Source organism: Zonotrichia albicollis, chromosome 10, assembly GCF_047830755.1.
Source record: "Zonotrichia albicollis isolate bZonAlb1 chromosome 10, bZonAlb1.hap1, whole genome shotgun sequence".
Lineage (NCBI taxonomy): Eukaryota > Metazoa > Chordata > Aves > Passeriformes > Passerellidae > Zonotrichia > Zonotrichia albicollis.
Window position 1 is genome coordinate 13589834 of NC_133828.1, and position 22127 is coordinate 13611960.

The 22127-nt window shown below is 42.9% G+C and overlaps 1 protein-coding gene across 15 annotated transcripts in view; it reads right to left on the reverse strand.

Moving 5' to 3' along the window:
• UNC80 (unc-80 homolog, NALCN channel complex subunit) overlaps positions 1–22127 on the reverse strand; it is a 122628-nt gene that overhangs the window by 94743 nt on the left and 5758 nt on the right. For 12 of the 15 annotated variants that reach the window (XM_074548052.1, XM_014266942.3, XM_074548053.1 and 9 more), the window contains exons 3-14: positions 20150–20306; positions 18979–19277; positions 16441–16564; positions 15720–15793; positions 15078–15217; positions 11323–11584; positions 6841–6975; positions 5967–6189; positions 4005–4145; positions 2435–2703; positions 1472–1825; positions 587–733 (exon numbers count right to left, since the gene is read on the reverse strand). In XM_074548052.1, coding sequence (XP_074404153.1) covers positions 587–733; positions 1472–1825; positions 2435–2703; positions 4005–4145; positions 5967–6189; positions 6841–6975; positions 11323–11584; positions 15078–15217; positions 15720–15793; positions 16441–16564; positions 18979–19277; positions 20150–20306 — 2325 coding nt within the window. The remainder of the gene's footprint in view (positions 1–586; positions 734–1471; positions 1826–2434; positions 2704–4004; positions 4146–5966; positions 6190–6840; positions 6976–11322; positions 11585–15077; positions 15218–15719; positions 15794–16440; positions 16565–18978; positions 19278–20149; positions 20307–22127) is intronic. The other 3 variants (XM_074548050.1, XM_026793375.2, XM_074548058.1) reach the window with 2 other exon arrangements.

Consider the following 22127-nt stretch of genomic DNA (forward strand, 5'->3'; position numbering starts at 1 on the left):
GTCTTGACTGGGGCAGAACCAAAATTGTTAGGAATCTACACTTATGACCCACAATATTCTTCAAAAAGGGCACGAGTGAGTCTTTTGCTTCCTTGCAGAACAACAGAACAAGTACAGTGCAAACACAGTGCACTCCAACCATCAGGAGCTGATGGAGCAGCCCAGCAGTCATAATCACCACTAGCCAAGGTGGACATACTGACATACTTACACATCAGACTTTTGGATTTACATAGGCAACCCAAGACAGCTGCACCTCTTGTAAGTAGCACACACTTTTGGGGTACTATCCTGTGAAAAATTACTAACACCAGCTCACACATGGAATTTGCTCCCATGTATTGTCCCAGCCCATCTGCTGGGGTGGCCAGAAGCACCCTGGGCCCCAGGAGTGCCCTTAGAAAGCCCCAGGGACTGGAAGGCAACGCTACAGCTGAAAACCTGCTACGGCTGGGCTGCAACACAGTCTGTGAGCCGGGGCAAAAAGCAACACATTTACTGTCAATACAGGGAAAGCTACAGAGGGGGCAGGCAGCCATCTCAGCAGTACAAGGGGGGACACTTTAATGAGCTTTAATTCTCTTACATTCTCCCGAAATACCTGGAGTCTCAGGCGGTCTCCGGAGAGCCCTCGGTGTCCTTCTCCACAACCATAGGCACAGCCCAAGGACTTCACAATTTTGATCAGCATTGTGAGTGCCAGCCTATGGGTGCTGATAGACGGGCCTTCATCCTGAGGTCACAGAGGAAAGGATAGTGGGTAACCCTGGCACAAGCACTGGCATTCTGTTGGCATTTTACTTTTGACAAACTGCTCTCCATTTCTCATCTCAGACACTCTATTACTGAGTTGTTATTCTTGAAGGGTTTACTCCAATTATTTTTCAAGTTTAGAGACCAGCCCCCATCAAAAAGTTATGCTATAAATGTAAAGTCCCTACATGTTGTTATGCATACCATTCAGAACTTACTTCAAAAAATTACCCCTGAAAAACAGAAAGATGGCTTGGCGGAGTAAAAAACCAAGCTTCTTTTAAATTGTTTTAGATATTATGTTACTATAAGTTGCAGCTTCAGAGGTCAGCAATATGGTATCTCTTGGCCAATTCTCACAGCAATACTGAAAAATGTAAGACTTCTAGTAATCAAATAAAGAAACTGTGCTCACACACTGGGTTCCATTTTTCCTTTACAAGCTATGAATAATAAACCTGAAAAAAAAATTGTCATTGAGGGTTGCAAACACTTTGTGAAGATATTGAAAATGTCCGTGCCAGGCTCACAAACTCCATTTTTGGCAGCTGCTTCTCTGCAGTAGTTACAGTGCTTGAATTGCTAATCATGTTTCCTCAGCAGAACCCCAAGTGAGCACCACAACAAAACAGAAGGGCAGCTGCATACACATGCACACTCAGTCTTAGCAGACATTAAAGTACATTTGGAACTGCATAAAGAGAGAAGCAAGACAAACCTTTTCTTGTTTCTTGTCATTCTTCTCATACGGCCCTCCTCCTCCTCCACCACCTCCATCACCTCCACCACCTCCTCCACCGCCTCCTTCTTCTTCTCCATCTCCAGCTCCACTAATTGGAGGTGGCCCAAACCCACAGGCAGAACCACAAGCAGCCCCTTTAAGCTGGAAGGAGCCTTCACTTGGTCTCTTTTCAGGGGCCTCGTTCTCTTTGTTCTCGCTCTTCCTGCGCACTTTCTCCACACAGGGCACCACACCGAGCTGCAGCAAGCACTCCACGATGTTCAGTGCCACGTCACAAATCCGCGAACTGATGTCGTGGTTCAGAACCAAGTAAACAGCCTTCAGCACCACCTGAGGGATTCAAACATCGTATTTAAAGCCAGAATTATTCCCTCTCCTAGTAATATTTAGAAATTCTAGATTCCAGAGAGTCATTAGAGCGGGCACAGTACAAACTCTGAACAAATAATACACAACCCTAAATACCAAAAGCCTACAACCTAGATGTCAGGCAATAAACCACAGGCTGGGCACAGTCAGGCTGAAAAGGAAACCATGAGATGACATCTGTGAGCCTGAGAACACTGCTTCAGTGCATCAAGAGCTGGCAAGTCATTGAGGGGAGAGCAGAAAAAGTGAGGTTTAAGGTGCTAGGAGAAAGGTGCTACTCAGTCTTACACTATTTTATAGGGAATTTGGTGCATGCCCCAGGAACACAGCCACTCAAGATCTGATGTGTGCATTCCACATGCACATGCGCTCCTTGCAAGGAGTAACAGGAGTTGCAGTTTCTCAGAGGAGACTTTTAGGATATGCACAAATGTATCTGACTGACCTTTATGTACTGCTGAGAGAAGTCATATAAAGAGGTGGAGGAAAAGCCCATCAAACCCCTGATCTCAATGGAACAGCTACATTGACAGAAGAGGGACCTGGCTTTCCTCATTCCTTGCCAATTACCGAGAGATCCAGCATGCCATTCTTGTGGACAAAGCTGTTGGTTCCATCAATGTGATCCGTATCCTCCAAGCAGCTGTAATTGATGCAGGAGTCCGTCAGGCTCCGTGGGAGGTTGGCACACGCCAGTGGCTCGTGGGGCATCTCGGGGATGGGCACCTGGTTGCAGAGCTTCCTCATGTGCTCGCTGAAGAAATCGGCGTAGCCCACGTTGAACGAGGCCAGGGTGGTGTTGAAGGTGGCCACGGTGATGGTGGAGATCTGGGACCTCACTGCAGGGAGGAAAACAGCTACCTGAAAATAAATTTCTATCTCTACGGCTACACAATAGAAAATTGAGGCTGAGCTTGCCTAAAGGGAGCAGCTCTTAAAGTGGTTTGTAATGCCAAAAGAAATCACAAGCTCCTAATTCCTATCATGTGCACAGGGACCAAAGGTAAACTCATTTCTTCTTTTAACACAGTGTAAATTAGAAGAACCCCAAGCTTGCTCCAGCAGTTCAGTTCTCTGGCAGCTCAAGCTGATGTTAAATGGGCAGTCAAGTAGATCAGGCAACTCAGATATTCTAAATCTAATCCAAAAGGATTTTTCTCCCTCCGTTAATCCAGTGCCTCATCTCAAAAACAGCAGTTTTCCCCTGCAAGGCAAAGAGAAAGAACTCTGCAGCTGAAAGGCAGCAGAGGTCAAGGTAGCAGCACCACAGCACAAATTTGAAACAGCTTTCCAAGTCACATCAATCTGGAAAATTTCATCACACCAGTTGAAAATAACAATACCTGTGACAGTCTAAACCATGTCCACAATGAATAGCTGTCTGATGAGAAAGGCACTGCAGTCGTGAGCTCACAGTGTTCAGAGACAGGAACTTTGAACTGCTCAGGTTAGCAAGTTGGCTCTTGGCTCTTGGCTTCAAGAGCAATTTTTTATCAAGGATGTCTCATATTTTTAAAACTCATGCTGATTTCTAGGTCCCAGTGCTCATAATTTCCCACACCTAGTGCTTTGTAAGTAGGTTTATATACCCTCTAGTGTAAAAGGCACCCATAGGGTTGTTTAGACCACCATCTGCCAGACAGGACAGTAAAAGGGTTAGAGAACAACAAAAAATCTCTTCCTATGGCTATTGAATATAAATATATTCTAATTAATGAACTAATGACATCTAAGACATTTAATAAACAATGACTCAGTGATGGACTGGTTCTATTTTGTACATAGCAACTCGCCAGAGTGGCAATCACATTTCCTGACAGGTTGTGCAGTTGTGCTAGCTGCCATTAAAGACAGCAATACCAAGCTTCTGTTCACACTTTTGTGTTGTGTTGTGATAAGGCAAGAAAACCTCAAACCATGCCTTCTCCCTGCTGATGGCCACCGATTGTTTTATCAACTGCTCCAGATAAACATGAACTGTTTGAAACCTTTTTCTTCATAGTACATAAAACCCCTCAAGAGATACAGAAACAAAAAAGGAAAAATCAATTAGTCACACACATGCAGAAACAGTACCTCTTCCTTTCACTTTTTGGGGTTGATATTTCAGTAAACACCAGTCCTGATGTGTTAAATTTACCTTCTTTGACTGTGTTGTCCCCATGGCTGTTGGAGGGGTCAGGCAGCTCAGAGACCAGCGTGTGGTGGGAGTGCGAGTGCCGGGCGCTCAGCCCCTCCATCTCCGTGGCTGTGTCAGAGCTTCCCCTCCTGGTAAACTTCCCTAGGGAGACAACAAGAAATAGAGATTTTGTTTAGCTACCCGAGGGTGGCTGGAGACAGCAGCTGTGGTTAGAAATTAGAGGACTGGAGTCTGTAAAAATCAAGATTTTTCATCATGCTGTGAAGCAGAACCAAAGATTATGGCGGGATCCCTCATGTGGGTTCATCGACACAGCGACAAAATAAATGGTCCAAACTCTCTGCAAGGCTCTTCCCCTCAGCACATACTGGTTTAGCAGACACCTGCATTCTTAACCAACAGCACCTCCAAGAAAATAAGACTGGTCAGCACTCCATCCTTTGGGATATGATACAGGAATTTAGTTTCTTCTCCTCTTTCCCCCAAAAATAAATACGCTATTTTAGAGTGCTAAGGCAAATTAATTCTTCAAGAATACAAAAAAACACTGTTTAGTGAACTTAAAAATTTGAAGTAACAATTTTTTAGGTTCAAACACAATATCAAGACAGTGTAAGTCTCACTGAGAAAATAGCCTATTTATATTCTATCCAATATGCACTCCAGGAAAACTGTGAATAGAACTTTTTCAGCATACTAATGACATTGTTAATGATACTAATGACACTGCTGCTAATAATTGTCATACTGTTGTAATAATTGTCCTAATAATGATACTGCTGCCTCTTCAAAGATTTCTATTTTAAAGAAGGGAATGCAAAAATTCTCTGAATCTACTTGAAGATGCAATGCTTGTGCAATGATTGCTACCACACAGGAAAAGTGGTATTCAAGTAGAACAGAGATCACTACAGGCTCCCACAGCAGCTATTATTCCAGTAAAAAAGTTTTCAGAGAAAAAGTGAACTGAAATATAAGTTGTTCAAGACCTGCTGAGAGCACTTATGTCACTGACATATTTTATGAAAAATCATTTTGCCAGGATTTTTTCTCCTGAGAAGTTGAGAAGCCTCAGAGGAAAAGAAAAACAATAATTATCTGCTGCTGTGGAATGCAACAGGTGCATTTTTGATTGGTCTCATGTGGTTGTTTTTAATTAATGACCAATCACAGGTCCAGCTCTGTCAGGACTCTGAGCAGTCACAAAATTTTATTATCATTCCCTTCTTTGCTACCTTCTGATGAAATCCTTTTCTCTCTATTCTTTAGTATAGTTTTAGTATATAATTTTCTTTTAATTTAATATATATAATAAAATAATACATCAGCCTTCTGAAACATGGAGTCAACATTCTTGTCTCTTCCCTCACCCTGGAACCCCTGTGAACCCCACCACACAGGTATCAACAGATATGTAATGCAAACATTTATGCCCTGATAGCTTCCCACTCTCAGGAATGCAATCTCCTCCCTTTCCTAGATTTCTTCACTGCTTCCCTTCAAGGCACTGAAAATGCCAATGCTTAGCACAAGTTACAATGCTATGCTCAGGTTATCCCTGGTCATGATGATCAGTCACAGTGGTTATTTGCCACTCATCCACACAGTCCATTTTTACTTTCAAAGGCCTCTGAAGCTGTAAATAAACCATTGGGTCACATCCTTTCATGAGGCCATGTTATCCTCGTGAAAATACACGCAGTGTACTCGCTCATGCTTTAACATTCTGCCCAATCTTTTCACACAGATACCTCCTTACTCTTCCATCCATTCAAATATCCTTGAGCCTCTGGTTCTCACAGCCTTCAATTCCACTCAACAACAGTCTTGGAATTAAGGGGTTTTTTTTTTAATTAAGCAAACAGAACCAGGAACAGGGGGTGACAAAAGGGCTGGATGGAGAAACAGCCCCTGTTGTTCTCCAAACGTTCACAACAAGAGCGACGCGGAGCGACGCCTCACCTAAGATGGTGGTTGGCCACCCTCCCCTCTCCATGCCACGCCGGTCCTCTCCGATTCCAGAGAAGCTGCCGAAGGAGAAAGTGCTGCGAGTGGGGGAGACATCCAGGTGATCCTCGTGGAGCAGGAAGGGCACCCCCATCCGCCGCTGCCGCTTCTTGCCGGCGTGGTGGAACGGAATCGAGCCCTTGCGCTCGCGCTCCCGGTCCTCTTTGCGGCTCTTGAACTGCAGCAAGAGGACCAGAAACAGGAGCAGTTAAGAAGCTTTGAGGCATGGAAAACAACCACTTCAGGGAAAATGAAAACACAGATGCATTTCCCCAAGTATAACTTTGCACTCTGAGCATTTTATCTTGGCCATTTCCCATGGCAGAGTCTAATTGCATGCTGGGTTCCTGTGAGCATTGGAAGGATTTCGGTCTTGCCTGAGGCTGGGATGGATGCCCTCGGATAATTTTATGGCATTCTTTGACCTTGAGCATGGAATGGATGGGTGGAAACCCAGAGCTAAGGCAAGGGGAAAAAAGCAGAACTCACTGAATTAGCTGGAATTACCATGAGCACTGTAATTCTGGCACTTAAAACTGGCACTTAAAATTCAGCACTGTCTGAGCAGCCTCCTCTCATACAGTTCCATCAGGACAATTACTTGAATAAAGACTTCAGTATTATGCTCAGGATGTGCATATAAAAACCAATATAATAACATGCAGAATCAACTCTAGTGAAAAGGGATGATGATCTCACATATGACATGAATATATATTTCAAGCAGACCTCATGAATACATAGTCCAAGCAGACCTTCAGCAGCTACTTAGGAAGACACTGAGGTGCTGAGTCATAGGTAAATTAAAGCGCAGTTTTATTTCACTCACCTTTTTGAAGATGTTCATGCCCAGGTCTGTGGAGAGATCTGGAACTGCTGGTCTACGCAAGTTGGTCAGTGAAACCTTGGAAAATGCCTCTGTGCTTAGTGACTTTTCTTCCTCATTACATTTTATTGTAAGGTCCTGCAGCTCCCAAAAGAAGACAAGCACAAGGAGAAATAGAGGACAATCAGCTTTGAAAAAGGAGCTACTTCCTAGAACTATCATAGGAGCACTGTAGGGAAAAAGACCTCCAATTCATTACACAAAAAAGTTGACACATTTAAAGAAAGATAAATGAATAAAATTTAGAAACTTCCAGAATTATTTACTTTGTCTAACCTTTCGGTCACCAAAGGAAAAAAGTACAGCACACTGTAGAAAACCTCAAGCATTGCTGTCAGCCTGGTCTGGTGGCATGGAAGAACATGTTTGACTGGGATCCCAGGTAAGACTAAGTAACTGATTATGTCCTTGAGATGATGGTTTAAGTTCATGAACAGTCATAATGGTTACCCCTTGCAAAGTGCTTCATTTAAGATCTATGCCCTTAATAACATACAATTTTAAATATATATTTCGGAACTAAACTGCAAATAAGCAACACTGTCCCTTCAAGAAACTTAATTTTCAGAAAATTTATTTACCCACCAAAGAAATCTAAGACTTCTAAATCAGTAAACATCCTTCACTTGTAATTACAGGGCTCCTGTCCATCATTTTTCATAAGAAATTTCCCACCTTCCTACATCACAGAACATCCCACAACAGCAAAAACCATGAGGCTCCCTCACCCCAGCTTCAGCAGAGCTCACTCAGCTCACCTCTGCATCAAACACCACATGCCATCCCTGCCTGCTGCAAAGAAGGAAATTGGCACAAACTCAGCTTCCAGCCATCTGCTCTCAATAAAGACCTAATGCCCATGTTCCATGAGATGTTTGTGCAGGTGACCTGACCAAACTCCCTCAGGGTAATTTGCTTCTCCCTCAATATCAGCTTTTTTCCAATTGAATGCTTTTTTCTTTGCTGTCCCACCAGAAACATTCAGCTGAAAAAGCAGGTCATGTTAAAACACCTTTTTGCTTTCAATGCAGAGATAGCCATATGTCAGGGATAGATGAAGTGACCACTGTGGCAGGTTTAGATTCTGCCTAGGCAGACTGCAAATTGCAGAGCCAGCTTCTGCAGCACACAAGTGTGCAGTTTGATGCCCAACAAGGTCCAGAAGAACCTGGTGAAGCCTTTGCAGCTGAAGTCTAACACCAGTTAGTGTCTGCAGCACCAAATATTGGGGGTCACTTATTTTTCAGAGATGCTTCAGGCTAATCAAAGACTACCCTTGAATCTTCCCTCTTAATTTTTTCAGCACAAGAATGTAGGAGACACACTGCAGCAAGTCTCCTCCTCACCACTGTTTGTAGTACAAAGGGATGCTTATCTACCACGTTGCATACATGATTAAAGATTCAGAGAAGTCACATATAAAATCCAATACACAGTAAATCAGGAATCAACCCCAGCCACTCTCAACAGTGAGGCCAGCAAGTACTTCACATAGCTTTTTTCTTAGCCTTTATAGCTCTCTGGCCCCTTCTGCTATAAAACATTGTGTGAAATTATTTTGGATTAAGTATTTTTGTCCATCGGTTACTAAATCAGTGTTTAGTAGGTGGTTTTTCTTTACTCAGTTTTTGCCTGCCACTTTATATCTTTCCTTCTGAAACACAGCGTGTCAATGTTTTTGAGAAGTTATTGATCACCTTTGAGTAGAAATAATGACACTACATTAGGAATTTCAGGTCTAGACTGAAAAGACAGTCTAAAACTAAAACTTTAGGCATAGCCCTGTGTCAGACAAATTTAAGAAGCCTCAGCAACAACCCCTTGTGTTAACAGAAAGGACAAATCCCAACCTTTGGGAGGTGGCATTCTCTGCTCTGAGCTAGCAGAGAGCCTTGTTTGATGAGATTTATGTAAGAACAGCAGTAAAGTTCCTACAGTTGGCTGGGATGAACCAGAACCCAGCTGCTTCTGTGTGTTTGCACAGGTTTCAGACCTCAAAGCTGTAAAGAAGGGGGCATGAGTTGAAAGTTTTGCTGCCTGGAAGACTATTTCTCTTCCTCCATCACAGCTGTTATGCTTAACACGCTGTAACCCTGGAACAGGATTCTATTTTAAAGAAGTATGGCAAAAATACACTGGACTGACACAGAGGTCACCAAAAGCACTCAAACTCAGCCTTGGAGAGAAGCATGCCCTGGACAGAGCCCTCATGCTAGCAGCCACAATGTACCCAGTGGAATTGCAAAATGGATTTAACAGAACAATATTAGAGAAGAGCAGTGGAGTCTCCTGAAGTGAAACAGCCTAGAAAAGCAAGACAGCTGTAAAAGGAAGGAAGTGTTTTACAGCATGAAGAGAAGAACCAGGGCAACACTAGTGCAGCCAGTGCCCATGGAAGACAATCTCATTCACATTGCCTCTGAAAACCACTGACTGCACTCCCTGTTGCACTGGGAGCTAAACTTGCAAATATACAAAACAACCAGGTTGCAATGAGCCAAAGCAACTAGCAATTTTAAGAAAAAAACCAAGAATTCTGATATTTCCAACACAAAAAAGACATTTGATACCAAAATGAACTGATCTTTTTGAGTGTGTAATAAAATCAGAGGGCAAAAGTGAAACATGCATGTGAAACAGTGAAACACCTCAACAGCAATGTATTTCAATTCTCCCTCCAGGAGATTATATTAAGGAGGCTTTTTGTACACACACAGCAATCTATAAAGTCTCCAAGCACAGGTAGATTAGAACTGAATAGTAATTCTTATCATCTGGCCTTAATGGAGCTATGTTAAGCTTTTACAGGGGTGAAACATATTATAGAAATTACACTGAAGTATAACACCATTTAAACAATACTGCTGCTGCTGAGCCCTTAGAGCCACAAGTAACCAGCAGCTCTCACAATAATGCTAAGAATGTCTATAAAGTCCTGAGATCTAAAACTAACAGTAGCAGTATTTACATAGTTTATGCTTGTCTTCTAGATTCTGAGCACCTGGGGTCTACTGGAGAAAAGATGTTTCACCTTCATTCCAGTCAATACCTATCAGAGCCCCAAAAGCAGCAATTTTAGGAAAAACACCAATAATTCTGAGATTTCCAAATAAAAAAAAGACATTTGATAGCAAAACAAATAGGTCTTTTATTCAAGTGTGTCATAAAATCAGATGGCAAAAGTAGAATCTCTGCTAAATTTTGTAAGGCAGCTCCATTAACTAAATAATTCGGCATTTGCTGCACATGACAGTAAAAGAGGGCAAAACCTAAAAGTAGCACAAATCCACAAGGAGATTAACTAAAAATGCAACAACATTCCTTTATTTATCTCTGGAACAGGTGAACAACACAAAATAAAAAAATATTTAAGCTCAAACACAAAGCTCTTTACTGCAGCAAGGTCAGGAACACAGGGCTCATTGCCCAGCAAACAGGGAGCAAGACTTGACACCTATTAGAACAGTTTCTCAACTAACACTATTTTGGCAAATATAAAAGCTATGTAATAGTCGCAGACATTTCTTCATAGAAATCCTTTCTTTGGGATTTGTCCATCTTCTGGGAAGCAGAGCCCCAGAAAAAGAATGTAAACAAATTGTTATCGGCTGCTGTGAAATGTGGCAGGGGTTCCTGTGATTGCCTCATCTTCCATGTGTACCATTAAAGGCCAATCACAGGAGCAGCTCAGGGATAGATTCCCTGAACACACAACTTTGTTATTCATTCTTTCTATTCTATTCTTAGCATAGCAGCTCCCTCTTTATTCTTTTTAGTATAGTTATAATGTATTATATATTATATATCAATAAATCAAGCCTTCTGATCGAGAAACAAGATTCTCATCCTTCTCTCACCCAGTGATCTCCTCAGGTCGCTGTAATCTGTAATAACAGTGGAAGAAGTACCAACATGGAGAGCTTTTGCTCACTGCCACTGTTTGTCAAGCCTAATTCAGTATTTTAGCACAAGAGTTTCTCTGAAGTGGGCAGTCCTGTACCAAATGCAGTTCCTTTCCTCTCATTTGAGGGAGTACACCAGGGAAGCTCAGTGGGTCCCAACCATTACGCTGTAATGCAAAAGCATTGGTAACCATTTCTTCTGACAACTGCATTAGCACATTCTCACATTAGAAGGACATTCTCACATTAAAAACTAACGTTATCCCAGTTCCCCCTAGATTAATTATCCCAAATCAACACTCCAGCTTTCAGCAGTCACCAGCTGCGACTCTCTGCATCAGATTTTGCCTTTGAAGCACTCAATGTTTTCAGGGTCTCTTTCTGAACCAATGCAGGTACCTGACTGTAAGACTGACCTGGAAGTGAGCCCAAACCAAAGCTGTGCCCACCACTACCTGTCCAGCAACCACTCCACAGCATCACCACAACAGCAATTATTTTCTTACCGCCCACACCCGCTCACCTGGGTTTTGTGGGTGTTCACCAGGGAGGGTGCAGCAGCCACCATGGAGCTGCTGCGAGGCCGTGGCAGAGGGGTAACCTCAGGCTCAGGGGGCTTCTCAGGCTTCTCCTGCAGCATGTGCCTCAGCCTCTGCAGGTAGTACATGAGCGACCACTGCGTGCCCTCCTCGGACCAGTGAGGCTGCAGCAGGCAGCGCAGCACGGCCACGTCGAAGTAGGTGGCATAACGAGACTTCTGGCACGGGGGAATCACCAAGGAGACCCTGTTCCAAAAGGCAGAGCAGAAATGTCAGCCCTCAGATTCCTTAGGCCTTCTTAGATACTCAGCTCTCTGCAAAAAGTCCTTTGGGATTAAGGTGCCTAACTGATAATTGAAGGCACCTAACTGGATATTTGGCTTTCAGATGCCCAGAGGACTCCAGCACATGCTGTTAGGTGTTTTCTTGGACAGGGGTGCTTTCTTAAATTGTGATCTGAAGATGAGCCTCAAGTACCTGTGCTGAGTAATTTGTTCAGCAAGAAGCAGAAAACCCTTGAGCATCTGCAGCTCTGATACTAGCAATGCATATTTAGGAATGGTTTCGATTAGAACATATCAGGCCTTACTTAAGAAAAAGCAGGCGAGGCAGCAAAGTTAGTTAACCTTTTAAGCTAATTAAATGGATTCCTACATAAATAAAAGCTACTATTATGAGCATTCTTTGCCAAGGTGCTCTAGAGAAAAGCACCTTTTAAAATGCTCATTATAATTTTATTGCCCTATCAGTTTCCCAGTGGATTTTAATATGGGAGTTCCTAAGTATTGCAGAAATTAGTGCATACAAAAGCAAGGCAGCTGTAATGAGCTTCATAAATGAGAATCTAGAAAGGCATCTATATGTCCTTCATAGAAAATGTTTTTGCAATAAAATGCCCCCAACTTTTTGTTCCTAATGTTTTATACCACTTTTCTACTAGCAGAGTACAACTGGCCTGATCTACCCTCTGGACAGTCACTAGCTGTCAGGAGACAATCTGACAGAAAGAAGCAAGTGAAAGGGAGTCACAGGAATGGAAATCACATGGTAAGAGGTGTGAAATCCTGGGGGCGGTGCAGGAACTCTGGACATTTTTTTCTTTTATTTTTTTTTTGTCTGCCGAGTACACATTTTGAAAGTTGGTACTCTATATTAGAAGGTCACCTCTGTGTCCTGCTTATTTCTGGGATTTCGGGATTCTATAAAAATTAAGTGGTTTTAGGCACTATATTCTCAGGCATTTGGGAATCATCACAAGAACATCAGGCTGGTGTTTAGTTGTTTTTGTCAAAAGCCATTTTTATTATCAACTCTGCAAAACAGTGTAGACAGGTCATCCCCATCTCCCCCACATTCTGAGCACATGGGTCCAAGGCCATGGTCCAGGAGAGCCCCGGGGAACAGCAGCAACGCTGACCCCTGGGAGCTCTGAGTGCTCAAGTGTTTGCTGGATCTCTGCCCTGTGCCCCAAGGCAGGCATGGAGCTGGCAAAGGAGAGAGAAGTGTTCATGGAACACTGACACCAACTGGAATCACATGAACCCTGCTCCATCTTACATGCCTGGAAACAGGGAGCAGGTGTCAGGGCTGGGCTTGGATCAATACATGGATGCAGAGCTCAAACTTGCAGAAGAGGGTTTGCTGCCAGCCCCACAAGCCAATGCTGGAGGCACTTGGAAACTGCAGCCCAGCCTGTGTCAGCATATGCCACACTATACAAAATACACACACTCAGAGTTTCTCCCCTAGTGCTGGATTCCAGGTAAAAAAGGCTGCAAGTTTGACAACTTTGAGACGAGCTGTCACAAAAACCTGGAAAACTGATTTAGGAAAGAAAACAACATGAAATGGGAATGTGCTGTAACATTTTCCCTACAAAATTGATGTGAAGGGTGGTTTTGTCCAAGTTTAGGAGTGATTATATACTCCTAATAAGTGTATGGCACATACACTTACATGTATATAGTGCAAATAGCCTGCAAAAAGCCAGAAGTACACTCAAAGTACCCCAGCAAAGGAAATAAAACCTGTAATTCCAGTAACAATTATGAAAGGTGTCTGCAAGACCCTGAGCAGTGTATGGGGCCATGTTCTCCTTAGGAAATATTTGTAACTAAAGTCCTTCCTGCAAGTCTATTTCCCAGGCAGCCTGTTCAAGGTAGTAGCTGGATAACCGGCTGTGGTTTATTTGCTTCAGGATTAAAATGAATAATCTCTATATGGTGAATTACACTGAGTGAAGGAGCAACACTCAGCTAAGGTCAGAACAAGCCATTTGTTTAGACAGTTTCTGAAGAACCTGAAATCAAACTCAGTAGTTCATTGAGAGGAAAATCTAGTGCTTGTATAATCAGCTGATGGGCTGTCTGTGACTGCAGGGAAAGTGGAAAAGCAGCCTTCCTTCAACCCCAGGCCAAGGACAAAGGAATACTTTGGCTGTTGGTAAGCAGAGTAAACAACATTTGTTCCACAGTTATCTGTTGCTTGGCAACCAAAGCTCCCTGTACAGTTTTAACTCATCAATGAGTTCTGCAAATGAGGAGGCATAATGATGCTCTCTTCAAAGCCTGTCTGGAGCTTCATCCCCATGGCAACAACCAGACCCTGCTTGATAAATTGATCACCTGATTCTGTCTTCTTAAAAGGTTGCTTATTTTTTACAGCTGTGCACTCTCTGAGCAGTAGTGTTCACACACAGAAAGGCAGCTCTGTCCCCACCTTCAGTTTTACTGGCTCACATTAATACAAATTAAATACAGATCCAGAAGTGACAACAGGCTTGATTAAAAATCCCAAGGGATTTTGTTTTATCTCATTCCTGATGGGATGAGAGCCTTAAGGAATCACTTTTTCCTTTGCATCAGTAAAAAAATGCCCAGAGCTCCCATTTGAGAGAGCAGAGCTGTTCCTAGCTGATATTCAGAAAAATCACTCCATCCTCTATTTCTGTCACTGTAATGAAGCCAGTTCCTAAAACTGCAGTGTTTTGGACATGACATTTCTCAAAAGAGAAAAGCAAAAGGACCAGAGCTTTCAGGTGTTCAAGTGACACCCCTAAGTCCATAAACACTTAAAATTACAGCCCTCCCTCTGCAAAATCTCTGAAAATACTCATCATGATTTACTGTATGGCCCTACTGAATGTCCAGCACTACTAAAAATCTACTTCTACCTTTCTGTGCCCAAATCTAGATAAATTTATTAGTGCCAAGCTGGAAACCAGAGTCTGAGCACTGCAGGACAAGCTGGAAACACATTTTCATAGCAGTGCTTCTTTGTTAGTCTGCTCCTTTGGGTCAGTAAAGCCAGCCATGCAGCAGGATGCAAAGGAGATATAATGAAGGCAATGGAGAGAGGCTTCAAGAAATTCTTTGCTAGGGGGAAAGAAAATCTGGTCAGAAGGAAGCCAGATAATACACCAGTTGGCTAAAGGTGAAACTAGCCTGGAAGGGGTGAACCTGAGGGTTATTATTTTTTGAGTCTTTAATTCCAACATTCTAGAATAGACCAAAGAAACTGCCCCAACAGGCCAGCTAGAGATTTCTCTGAAGAGAGCAGCACTGAGTAACAAGTGCTGCCATCTTTTTCATCACCCAGAGCTGAGATTTGTTGACTTAAGAATTTGATACCAACATCCAGCACCCTCAGCATGTCCAGACAAAAGTGCATGCAAGATGGACTTGTTTGACCTCCACCCCTGAATTACATGAGCCCAAGTTTCTCCTGAAGGTCTCTGTACCTGGGATGTGCAGAACTCCTCTCCTGGGAGGTTTGGGAGGACACACTTCCCTCCAAGGAATTTCCAGGATGACATGCTGAACCGGAAGCCTTTGGAGGTACAGGATCTGGCTGCGGTGTCTCACACACCACCTGCAGTCCCTTCAGATAGTTGCAAAAAAGAAAATAAGTACATGAATATATCATAGGTATATAAATGTGTTTATGTCTCCCAGGTTAGTTTTATAAATGCAATTCGGGCTTAGACATGACAGTTGCTTACACCATAAAACCACGGAAAAACTGAACAAGCCTGGGGCTTCTCAATACAAGGCATTGTAGAAGTAAAGGGTACAACGTACATTGTACAGCTCTCTTGGCCAGGAGAATGATTGGGGATGGAAGGGACCTTAAAATCAGGCTCCAACCCTCCTGCCATACACAAGATCATGCCTATCAGACAGGATAAGGCCAAGGAGATCCAGACAGATACACCCCACACCCTTTGGTTCCACTGCAAACAAAGCTGGGAGCCTTAGCTGTGAATAACTAACTTCTGGAGATGAAATACTTTAGGGTGGTAACTGAAAGTTCTCTTTCAATATTTATTGCCCCCTCCTTCGGCACCTTATTCAAGCTTGTCAAACTTCAGCACAGGATTTACCTCAGTACGTCCACTGTCCAGATTCGGGGATTCACAAGTCACATTCTGATTATTGGTGGGAGAACTTCTCTTGGCTGAGGAAAGAAGACAAAGCAGGACATTACAGGAAATGTCTGCTGCACTCTAATGTACCTATTATAAAGTAATATAATAAAAGGATAAACCAGAAAACGAAACTATTGTCTAAAATATAACAGTAGAAATGGTTTTTAGGACAAGGCCAGACAAAAAGACTTGGAAGCCAAAGCCCCCATCTCCAATCTCACAATGGCTGAAGCACAAAGGAAAAGTAACCCCTTGCAGTATTCAAAAGTGAATTCACAACCTAGGCCTTCTTTGGACTCTCTTGAAATTATGTTTTCTAATTTCATAACATGCTGTAAATCAAATTTTACATAGCGGAACCACCTGTGTGCTCTTCACTGTTCATTTTTGTCCAGTACCAGTTTGGGAAATATTTCCTCACTCATGTCAGGCTGCTATGAGATACTGTCAAGTTACAAATTTCCTATTTTTGATGGTTCTCCCATTTCCTATTTAATTATAATGCAAATGTCAGTTGACCCTGAGGGGAAACAACCTTAAACCACTCTGAGGTTTGACTAGTTCCTGCAGCATCAACACATTCCTCCATGTACAGAACGCAAGGGTAGCACCAGGCAAACAAAGGCAAAGCTTTCCCAGATCTCAGGAGCTCCACCAGCACAGCAAAGTCACAGACCTGTAACGATGTTCCTGATGGGTTTCACGAGAGCATTGAAGGCAGAAACTTCAGGCTGCCTGTGCTCCCACATTGGCTGCCAAATGACAAGGCCGCTAGCCAGCCGGAACGTCAGGTCGGACTCCTAAAGAGAAAAAGAGAACGCTGTTTCCACTCTGCAAAGCCTGTCATGTCTTACAAGAAATAAGGGATGCCATGTGCAGCTGTCCAGTCAGTACATGCTAACTCAAGGGCTACTGACAGCATTCAGCAGGCTCTATACATGTCAACTACAGCCAGTAAAAAAATCACAGGGAAGTTCCAGTCCAAAAATACACAAAGGCTTTTTTCAAGGGAAATTTCCATCCTAGTTGATGAACCCTGCTTTTCCCTGGACATTAAGCTGTAAGAAAAAAAGGCAATTCTTGTTACAAAGTATCCCTTTTAATTATACATAACCACTTTTTTAGTATTCAAGCTCAACTTTAGGATTTACACTCTAAGACTTGAGCTTCCCCAAAAGAATATTAAATATTTAAGCATCACTTAGAAACTGAGGAAACATGTAACAGATTACTATGAAGTAGTAGTACACATTACTGTCATTATCATTAGCACTGTTAGTACTTGAACTCTGTCAATACATAGAGACACTGGTACTACTTCCACCTGTGCTGACCTTGTTTTACATAGGCAGGCAGCTGAAATCATATAAATTAGTCCACAAGTCCATCTTAGCAGGATCAAGGAGTCAGCTATGCACTTAGCTGACCTCATGTCAGATCTACATTGGGAGACACAGATGTCAGTACTGCCCCAGCCACCCCTATGTGGCAAACAAACATGGTTACAGCAGTTTTGGTGGTGTGATTTCAGGTGCACAGCACTCTCCTATTGAGATGCCCAAGATGCCTTGGCATTTGGAATGCATGATGCAGACAGAGCTACAGGAATGGCAGGAACCCACTGCTTGTAGCTCCCCAGCCCTTCTATTCCCCATCCTCTGTCAGTGCTCTCTCATCATAATCAACTCACAAGCTTGGTTTTAATTACTGTTTCTACTAATAGCAGCTTGCAAAGCTTTCAGAGCTGCCAGCAGTGACACTGCATTTTCACTTGGCACTGCCAGCTTGTGGTGACGTGCCAGCACTTCTACCTACAGCCATGCACTTCAAGAACTACATGCAGCCCCCAAAGCCTGATTTAAAAACATTTTGCTGAAGGCAAAAACCCTCCCAGAAGTTAGGAATTGAACAGTTGAGGTCTGTCTATGCAAACGTGTTATTTCCTTGAGCCCATGCATTACTCTGGCTATCAGGTAGTGAGTGCTCTTCCCCTGAGACTCAGAAGACACCAAGAGGACATTGCTCACTTAGTGAACCACTTACATGCCTCATTTAACTCCTTTCCTGCACTTCATTTTGATGACAGAAATGTGCATGCTTTAATTGGCTTTTCAATGTTCATCACCCCAGTGTTCCAGAGATCTCAGAGATTTTCAAGGTAAATTTGAGGTACTGTTATTAACCCCATCTTGAAAACAACATGCCAGAAAGATTTATGTTAAAGGTTGGAAGTCCAATCTCTAATAGCCAAGGTCTAGCCCCAGTTTCATTCCATTTATTCAAACAGCAGCCTGCATTTTTGTGTGTAGTGCAGGGAAGAATTCAGTATTTCTTCCTGTCCTGTCCCAGTAGCCTACAGACAACTACTAAACAAGTATGAACAACCTTGGGCTAAATAAATTAAACACTGCTTTACAGGAACTCAGTAGCAGAAGCAGAGAAATAATCTAGTTCTCCAGTCTCACTTTTACCTGCCTGAATCAAAAGATTATCCTTTATCTCCTGTTCCTTCCTACTGTTGCAGCATAGAAGGCAGGATTAGAACAGATAGCCCCATCACTTCATGACTTTATAGTCCTTTTTTCAAGGACCTACTCTTTTTCAAGGCCTAGCTGGAAACATAAAGGCTAAATGGCAGCCTCCCAGAGCATGAAGAAAATGTCTTTTCACCACATCACTCTGCAAAGCTGATAAATTAAAACTAACAGAGGAGCCCCAGCAAACAGGAGGCCTGCAGCCTGCTTCACACTTGAGAACAAAGGAATGCTCCATTGCCTTTGCCACTGCCATGCTTTTAACACTGTCCTGCTAATTAGCATCATGATGATTAGTAATGACAACAACAAACCCCAGTGGCAGCCCCACTGTGGAATCCCTGAAATCCCAGCAAGGCTTTTCTGAGCAATGGTTGAGAATCACTGGAGCAAGTTAAAGCTCATAATCCTTTCTGCAGTTTTCAGGATCCCACAGACCTTGGCCATTCCCAAAGGCTAAGAATGGCTTGCTTTGTATGTTTTTGTCTTTGTGCTTGCCTGATGCTGTGGTCATTGTTCATGGCACTGGAAGAATTTCTTCCCAATGGCAGCTTGGTAAAATATTTCCAGCAGCACCCCAGTGTGCACTGTGAGCTGAATTAAATAACCACAAAGGCACAATCATTCCTTTGCTGCCCAGAGCTGCCTCCACACAAGAACCCCATCAGTGTGCCACTTACTCTAATCCTGTGGACGAGGGGAGCAAAGAGGAACACAAACAGCTCCACGGTGGCCATGGAATTCTGGAAGAACTTCCTCCTGTTATTCTCCTCCTCATCGGTCACGGCGCTGGGCCGGGGATGTCCTGGAGATCCTTGGTTTTCTGCCTGGTGGATAAAGGCACTGCTGCTCCCTCCCCAGCTGGAGCCTCTGTCTCCTCCAAATCTGTCATTGCTGCAGTCCTGAGGAGCCTCCAGCAGCATCCAGTGAAGAGTGTGAAGCAGCTTGGTTTCAGCTACTCCAAGCTTATCCTGATGTCCTGTATGGAAAAATCCATCTCATTATCTCACAGGGTTTCCATTAATGATACTGTTCACAGTTGCACTGGAGGCTGGACATCCAACTCCCAGATAAGCATTTGAAAACTAAAATTCTACCATGAAAAGCACCAGCATTCTGTCTCATTGTATTTGAAATCTCCTAAATCAGAAGCCTCCATTTATTTCCCAGCACTTGGAGTTCAGTCTCTGCAATGTCAGCTGCAGGGCATGAACAGCAGCATGGGCACAGAGTGGTCCCAAAAGAAACTAACTCAACAGCCTTGTCTGACTTTATTCAATAAAGCAAAATGCCAGTGAGCACTGCAAGGTGCTCAAGCTGTGTCTTGTTCATGTTCTCTACTGGCATGTCTCACTCAGGAAGCAAATTCCTGCTGAAATCAGTTTAAAAGTAAGTAAAGTAAGTTGGATTTGGATCTACCTCTCTATTGACTAATTGACTATCTGCTGAGAGTCACATGCATTGTTCTAAATAAAAATAGGAAGAAAAATGCCCAAAAACTGAAGATATTGAAAGTATCTGCTGCAACTGACCACTTGAAAGAAATACGTATTCCTCCAAGGAATCCATGCCTGCTGGGGGCTAAAATAAGTTCTATTATTGCTGGGAAATAACTAGCAAAATGTTATTGAATACTCTGACTCTTTAGCTCAGAAGACCACTAACTTCACTGGGGAATATTTCACAGGTTACCCTCCCATAAAAGAGAAAGACAATCATCAAGAAAGGCAATCCCTAGAGGAAACTAATTAGGATTCTAAGGATTTAGAAAGCGTTGGCACCCTGAGCAGCAATCTGTCACATTTTAGCTGATAGCTTCAATAATGAAAACAAGCTCCCATGAGCACTGACCTAGCTTATTCCTGTTGGAGAGCAGCGTTGCAGTGCAGTGCAGCACATGAGGGAGAGCAGCCTGGACAAGCTCCCAGCGAGAAATGCTCTGGATGGCTTCAGACAGAGCTGGAGAAAGGCCATGCAGCTTGTTTTCCACTAAAACTCTTTCAAAAGACTAAAAGAACAAAGAAAAAAAAAAAAAGACATGATGTCTATTTCTTGACATTCCTTCCTACATGAAGATTTTCAAAAAAATATCTAATTGGATAACTGAAGCAAATTTTATAATATTAGTCCTGAAAAATACAGACTGCAACTAAAGCTCACCAGACACATGGATACACTTGACTAAGAAATGAATGGAAATAATATATTTTTTTGCAATATAAGAGAATTGAAGTATCATCTGTATATTAGTCAGTGCTGACATGAAGCCAGACTTGCAGCTCTGCTGGCTAAAGCCATTAATCCTGTTAGAACTCACAGGAGCTAGGAAAGTCTTTATTTGTGGAGCTGAGCGCTGGATATTTTTTCACACACATGCTCTTTCAGTTTACTTTAACATAAAGGGCAAACCACTAAAGGTATATGGGCCTTAGGAAATGTTTTCACACCCTGTCACAAAAAATAATCCGTGTACAAAATTTTTTTGTCGAGCTATGACGTAATGGTTTTGTGAACACTTACAGAGCTGATGGCTGCAGCAAGTTCATTATTTCCACCTCAATCAACACAAAATAAGGCTATCTACCACTGAAATCCCTAAGGAAGCTCCTTACTGTTAGCTGCTCCAACTGTTTCAATAAAATGTTGCTGTGATCAAAGATCCCATTATAGGTCACAAGTGCAATTATATTCCTCCATTGAAGTACCTTCAGCAAAGATAATGATAATGCACATTCTTTCCATAAATCAGCTTAACCTCATGGTTACCTATTGGCTGTTTCACCAATTTTACCAAGCTCTGGGCAAACTGTTGCCCAAAAGATGCTTCCAAAGCCCCTCACTCCAGATTCACAAAGCTTCCCCTGCAACACCAGTCATACCAATTTTTTCTCCTGTAAAATTGAGGGGGTGGTAATGAGAATAAATTTCGTTACAAAGAAGAGCAAAACAATTATGCCAAAACATGTTCTCCTGAATGAGCAACCACTCCCAAGCATGGCATGCTAACCTGTGCTGACAGGCACTCTCCTGCCTGTGCCAGCAGCTGGGCACATTTGTTCTCTCAGTTTTTGGGGCCCTGTTTGCTGGTGTGGGCAGACATGAGCTGGGTGTCCTGGTGCAAGCACAGTGCCTCACCATTGCAGTTTTACAGCACCCAGTCCTGCTCAGAGGCACAGAAACACACATCTATCCTTTAGAGATACCAAACAATCACCAGTGTTGGTATTTGGTACCTTATTGGCACACTGGTATTGCGTTTTCTGACTGCCCACCTACTTGAAACACCAGGATGCAGTCAGAAAATGTAATACACTTTCCTTGTGGACCAAAAGTGGCTGAAATTGGAGGGCATTTGCTGTGATACATGGAAAAAAACACTGGCTTCCTGAGGATTAGTCAAAAATGCACCATGGGTCATGTTATCAGCAATATGTGTTTCTCAGCACCGGGAATGGATAACCTGTCTACCAGAGAAGGGATGCTTCAGCTCACCCTTACAGTGATCTGCTGGGGACCACAAGCATGTGAAAGGAAAAGTCTCCTGCTATTCAATCCTATCAGCTCAGGAATGGGGGCAAAATGAAGGGATACTGATGCTTTGAGAGCCCAAACAGCACAGGGAGAAAACTTCCCATTGTAAGGCCTGATTCTGCTCCAGTCAGGATTCACAGAGGACAGAGAGTGCATTGGTATAAAGACAGAGGTTTAGAGTAAATATCCCAGTAAATGGATTATCACGTAACAAAAGGAGGGAGCAAAGCAGCAAAGTATCCCCAGAAGAACAAGAGGTGCATTGTTACAAATACCACAAAGTTGGAAAGAGCCAGTG